The sequence below is a fragment of the Cololabis saira genome, chromosome 24 (assembly GCF_033807715.1).
Source record: "Cololabis saira isolate AMF1-May2022 chromosome 24, fColSai1.1, whole genome shotgun sequence".
Taxonomy (NCBI): Eukaryota; Metazoa; Chordata; class Actinopteri; order Beloniformes; family Belonidae; genus Cololabis; species Cololabis saira.
Genome location: NC_084610.1, coordinates 21745080 through 21751690, shown reverse-complemented (window position 1 = coordinate 21751690; position 6611 = coordinate 21745080). Strand labels below are relative to the sequence as shown.

General features: G+C 36.1%; 1 protein-coding gene across 3 annotated transcripts in view; it reads left to right on the top strand.

Annotated features, from left to right (window-relative positions):
• Positions 1–2002, top strand: part of sh3yl1 (SH3 and SYLF domain containing 1) — a 19563-nt gene extending 17561 nt beyond the window's left edge. Inside the window, exons 8-10 of one of the 3 annotated variants that reach the window (XM_061716011.1) lie at positions 16–91; positions 192–242; positions 1212–2002. In XM_061716011.1, coding sequence (XP_061571995.1) covers positions 16–91; positions 192–242; positions 1212–1420 — 336 coding nt within the window. In that variant the 3' untranslated portion in view covers positions 1421–2002. Of the gene's footprint in view, positions 1–15; positions 97–181; positions 243–1211 lie in introns of all 3 variants that reach the window. The other 2 variants (XM_061716010.1, XM_061716009.1) reach the window with 2 other exon arrangements.
• Positions 2003–6611: the final 4609 nt, after the last annotated feature.

Below are 6611 nucleotides of genomic sequence, written 5' to 3'. Positions count from 1 at the left end.
TGTGTGTGTGCGCAGACGGCCAGAGCTCCCTCCAGACCTGCAGGCCCCCCCCAGCAGAGATCCCAGAACCTTCAGCAGCTGTCGGACCACAGCAGTAAGAGAACCAGCAAACGTGTGTGGTGTTGTTTGGTTCTGGTGTGAACTCCAGTGTGTGTGTGTGTGTGTGTGTGTGTGTGTGTGTGTCCGAGCAGGAAAGAAGAGCGCTTTCTACCCGAGTCTCTCCGTCGACTCTGGATTCTCAGGTGAGTTTCTCCAACCGTACGGGGCAGTTTTTTACGTAAAAAGGACTTAAAAACCTGCTAATTGATGTCAGCGGTGACTCGTTAAGGTTCAGGGCGGAAGAGGGGATTTAACTGCAGCTCAGGTGAGGTCGGAGGTGAAAACACACCCAAGTGATTGGATCCTTGACTCCGCCCCCCTCTAGTGGCGGAGGCGCTGAACTGCAGTTTTGTGACGTGAGAAACGAGGCCGACGTGACCTAAAGATATAATAATTACTAAAAATAATAATTCGTAAAAAAATTATTCATAAAAATAATAATAAATATAAATTGATAAAAAATAATAATTAATAAAAACAATTGATCAAAAATTATTATAATAATAATTAATAAAAATAACAATTAATAAACAATACAAATACAATGAATTGATAAATAATAATTAATAATTGACAAAAAATAATAAAAATAGCTAAAAATAATAATATAATTATGAATAAAAAATGTATAAACATCAATAAAAATACAAATAATTGATAAAAAATAATCATAATTAATACAAATAATTGATAAAAAATATCCTAATCAAAAATAATAATTAATAAAAACAATTGATAAAAAAAATGATGATGATGATGATGATGATGATGATGATGATGATGATGATAATAATAATAATACAATCATGAATAAAAATAATAATTAATAAACAATACAAATACAATGAATTGATAAATAATAATAATTAATAATTGGAAGAAATAATAAAAAATAGCAAAAAATAATATAATTATTAATAAACAATGTATAAACTTTAACAAAAATACAAATAATTGATAAAAAAGAATCATAATTAATACAAATAATTAATAAAAATAATAATAATAATGTATTAAAAAAAAAAAAATCTTTTTTTTTTAAATAAAATTATTAATAATAATAATAATAAAAATAATAAAAACGGTAAAACCTAACTGTATCTCTCTTGCAGGGGCGGGGGCGTCAGTGGGCGGAGCCGGTGGACCGCTGGTCGTCACGGCGACCCACCCCTTCACGGGGCAGCAGCCCGGCGACCTGAGCTTCGCCCCCGGCGACCGGATCACCGTGGTCACCAAGACGGAGTCCCAGTACGACTGGTGGGAGGGGCGGCTGGACGGCGGCGCCGTCGGGATATTCCCCGCCAACTTCGTCACGTACTGACGACGAGGAGCTGCAGGCGCCGTGCGGCAAAGGTCAAAGGTCAAAGGAGAAGCACCTGATACAACTAAACTACAAACTCTTTTCTATTTTCCACGTTAAGCAACGACGTTTCAGCGTTTGCAGGTTTAGTTCGACACTTGTTTCCACAGTTTTAAAGTTTAAGCGAGCTAGCGATGAGTTTGGAGGAAGCTAGCTGTAGTTAAATGAAATAACACCTTTGATTTAAACTCTAGTTACGCAAATCTTTCCACTTTAACGTCACAGCTATCGACAAAAGGTTTTAAATGTTCAGAACTTTGACTTCACGTGGTTTTAAATCGCTGTTTGTTGGGAAAAGGTCAATAGTTAAGATAAGCATCAACAGCCTCTGATTTGGGGACTGTTTATGGGTCACTTTGGACTCTGTGGATGTTTCAAACTCAGCAGGATTTCTTGCCTGGGTTCGGGATCTGTTTTTTGGCTGCAGAACCGCCGTTTTTTTGGGACTTTGGAGACTTTCTGACGGAGAAGTTGACGTGAGACGGTAGACGGACGACCGCTGCTCAGTCTGATCGTAAACTCGTCTGTCTGGGTGTTTAAATAAATCACGTTTTTAAGAATGTCGTGGTGTCTGAGCTTTACTTTTGCTCCAGTTGTCATAAAACCCTCTAATGCAGGGGTGTCAAACTCATTTTGCTTGGCGGGCCGGATTTTACCAACTTTTTTCTCGCACGCTCAAAATAACAAAAACAGTGCGAACATTTTTTTTTCTAATTCTTTTTTTTTTTTTACTATTGTTATCTAATCCAATATCAGTTTAGTTAATTTTAAAGGAAATATGCACTTTGTTTACGCTTTATTTATGTAAAATATATTTCTTCAGGATCTTGAAATTTCTCTTTTTTTTTCAAATTATGTAAGATACTTTTAATATCATTTTACAAAGATAAACAGAAACAAGTATGTTTTTTTATATTTTGCTTTTTTATAGGAAATTTAATCAAAAGCAAAATCTTTCTTATTACATCCGAGAGTGTTTCTTTGTGATTTAGAGATTTTTCCAGTATAATTAAGTGTATTTATTTTTAAAAATTGGCGCGGATATTTACGCCAGTGTGCCGAAAAAGTCAGCACTTTCTTTTAACTGTTTTACTTTGTCACTATCCTCGTATTCAAAACTGAAATTCTCCGAATAAATATCTTCTATCATCTTTTTTAGCAGTGATATTTTTCCTGCGAAAATATATAATAGTCAGTTAATAAAAATAAACGACCGTCTACAAAGAAATAAAATCAGCAAATGTATTCTAGAAAACTAAAAAAATGTTGAAAACTGCTCTATTTGTGGAATAACGATGGATTTGTAGAAGAAATATATTATCGGATATGCTGCGATTCATGGCAATTATTTATGCCTTCCTTTTTAGTAAATTAACATTGGGGCGGAGCCAAGACCAGAAGTGGGACCTCCGGCCGAGCGAGGTGGGAAATGTGGCTCTACGTTCTTTGTGAACGGACGTGAAATTAGTAGGAAACGACGCGCAGACGGATATCAGACTGCTGCTTGTTGGGTTCTGTTGTTGTAGATCAGGGGTCGGCAACCCGCGGCTCTAGAGCCGCATGGGGCTCTTCAGCGCCGCCGTAGTGGCTCCTGGAGCTTTTTCAAAAATGTTTGACCTTTTTTTCTTTTTTCCTTTTTTCTCTTTTTTTCTTATTTTTTCCTTTTTTCTTCTTTCTTCGTTTTTTCCTTTATTTCTCTTTTTTTCTTCCTTTTTTAATCTCGACATTTTGACTTTTTACCCGAAATTTTGACTTTTTTCTCAACATTTCAACTTTTTTCACAAAATTTTGACTTTTTTCTCGACATTTCGACTTTTTTCTCGACATTTTGACTTTTTTTCTCGACATTTCGACTTTTTTTTCTCGACATTTCAACTTTTTTTCTCGACATTTCAACTTTTTTTTCTCGACATTTCGACTTTTTTCTCAACATTTCGTCTGTTTTCTCGAGATTGTACTTCAACATTAATCTCGACATTTCTACTTTTTACTCAACATTTCGACCTTTTTCTCGAAATTTTGACTTTTTTTCTTGACATTTCGACTTTTTTCTCACATTTCGACTTTTTTCTCGAAATTGTACTTCAACTTTAATCTTGACATTTCAACTTTTTTCTCCAAATTTTGACTTTTTCCTCGACATTTCGACTTTTTTTCTCGACATTTCAACTTTTTTTCTCGACATTTCAACTTTTTTTTCTCGACATTTCGACTTTTTTCTCGACATTTCGACTTTTTTCTCGACATTTCGTCTCTAAATTTTGACTTTTTTCTCGACATTTCGACTTTTTTTCTCAACATTTCGTCTGTTTTCTCGAGATTGTACTTCAACATTAATCTCGACATTTCTACTTTTTACTCAACATTTCGACCTTTTTCTCGAAATTTTGACTTTTTTTCTTGTCATTTCGACTTTTTTCTCAACATTTCGTCTGTTTTCTCGAGATTGTACTTCAACATTAATCTCGACATTTCTACTTTTTACTCAACATTTCGACCTTTTTCTCGAAATTTTGACTTTTTTTCTTGTCATTTCGACTTTTTTCTCAACATTTCGACTTTTTTCTCGACATTTCACCTTTCGCCATTTGCCTTCATTCTAAGGCTTATACAAGACTTTTCATTTTCATTCATTTGCGGCTCCAGACACATTTGTTTTTTGTGTTTTTGGTCCAATATGGCTCTTTCAACATTTTGGGTTGCCAACCGCTGTTGTAGATCAATCTGCCCTTGACCTTTGACCTGTTGGTGAGATGACGCAAACTCTGGACGTCCGCCGAACCTTTGTGGCTGTTAGACATTTGGTCATTTCTCACGTCAGAGCAGCACATGTTGCAACAGGGATTCGTGGACGCGTTCCCAGACATAAGAAGGTCCTTCTGCGTTTGGTGCGTGTGTTTTGGATGTGGCTCGTAAACAGCGCTGTCAGATCTGGTTTTCTGTGACACGGAACAGAGCACACTGGGAAAATCCCCCCAGTTACAAAATCAAACACTAAAAAAATGCCTCTTTACTATTCTCCTGCAGAGAATTTCATCACTTGAAAAATTTACATTCGACCGTAGTTTTTCTTAATCAGGTCGGCAGCATGAATAAAGACCTTTTTCTATGTGTTCATTGTTAATAAATATACTTAAGCGACACATTATAACAGTCTGACTTAATAAAATTTAAATTTTGATGAATATTTTGATGAATATTTTGACTACTTTGACGTTTAAACCCGGTGATCACTGCTGCCATCTGCTGGCCACCCTGAGCACTGCAAGCACCGGCGGTGATGACGTCACCAGCAGGCCTTGAACGCTGGTTAATGGACAGAAAAACGATCAAATGCGTCTAGAACAGCGGTGTCACTGTCAAATGTGAGAAGTTTCCAACGAAAAAAACCAAAATGTTAATTTACTAAAAAGGAAGGCATAAATAATTGCCATTAATCGCAGCATATCCGATAATATACTGTATTTATTCTACAAATCCATCGTTATTCCACAAAGAGAGCAGTTTTCGACATTTTTTTTGTTTTCTAGAATGCATTTGCTGATTTTATTTCTTTGTAGACGGTCGTTTATTTTTATTAACTGACTACTATTATATATTTTTGCAGGAAAAATATCACTGCTAAAAAAGATGATAGAAGATATTTATTCAGAGAATTTCAGTTTTGAATACGAGGATACAAAGTAAAAAAGTTAAAAGAGAAGTGATGACTTTTTTGGCACACAATTTTTAAAAATAAATACACTTAATTGTACTGGAAAAATCTCTAAATCACAAAGAAACACTCTTGGATGTAATAAGAAAGATTTTGCTTTTAATTAAATTTCCTATAAAAAAGCGAAATATAGAAAAAACATACTTGTTTCTGTTTATCTTTGTAGAATGATATTAAAAGTATCTTACATAATTTGAAAAAAAAACGAGAAATTTCAAGAAAATATCCTGAAGAAATATATTTTACATAATTAGAGTGTAAACAAAGTGCATATTTCCTTTAAAATTAACTAAACTGATATTAGATTAGATAACAATAGTAAAAAAAAAAGAATTGGAAAAAAAAACATTTTGCACCGTTTTTGTTATTTTGTTATTACACCCCTGGTCTAGAATTAACTGTTATTTTAGTTTTGTGTGTTTTAGAGGAAATGTCACCGAGCCCCTGCTGAACTGAGGTGTTTGTAGTGTTTTACTGTAACAAAGCAGAACTTTGATCACCGCCGTCCCTTTATCAGCAGCTGACTGAGATAAATTTATTTTATGATTTAATCCATCCATCTCTTGTAATTTAACCTGTTGCTGCTGTAGAAACCACGTTGTTTAAGCCCTCATGTCTTTGCCTAAACTCTGAATCTCACAGCTTAAGAACATCTTGGTTCTGCTGCAGCTTTGCCGTCTCCACCAGGCTGTTGGACCGGTTTTGGCCTCGCCGGCGTCTTTTGTTCAATCCAGCTGCAGGATAGTTTAAGAAAACCAGTAAAAGTGCTGGATCATCAGGCCGTGAAGTCATCTGGAGCCGTGGGTGCGGCCCGGCTGACTCACCAGTGTTGGACCTCAGTTCTTCACGTCAGCCTGCCAAAGGCCTTGAAGCCGTGTGCCTCTTTTTGCTGTTTAATGGTAAAATAAATATGAAAATTACACAACAAACAAACTCCTTTCCAATAACCGGACAAACTGAAACACGATGTTGGTCCGCGGCCCAGGAACTTCTGCTCTCCCTGTCTCATCGTGGTCCAGTTCTAACGCCTCTTGTAGCTCGGTGCCGACAAAGTGGATTGGAAGTTCTTCTCTCAGCGTCAGCACGAACACGGCGGGCTTGGACCGTCTGCTGGTAGCTGGGAGGGAATTCATGAAAATCGTGCACTTGGTGACAAGTTTTTGATATTTGGCATGGTCATATTATGGACATAAGGTTTGTAAAAACCACCGCAAACAAATGGTGACGCCCCCTAGTGGCCGGTTTGCAGGAAATTCAAAATTAATCAATAAGTGAGGCGATAGAGGCAGGAATTGTAGGTTTTAGTGAGTTTAAATATGCACAGCTGATGTTTTTTGTGTGTTATTTTAACAAAATCCTATTCTTTCACTGTGACTTAGTGAAAATGGGGTGGAAATATAAGTCTAGAGCCCTAAATAATCTTTCTATGTGACTTAA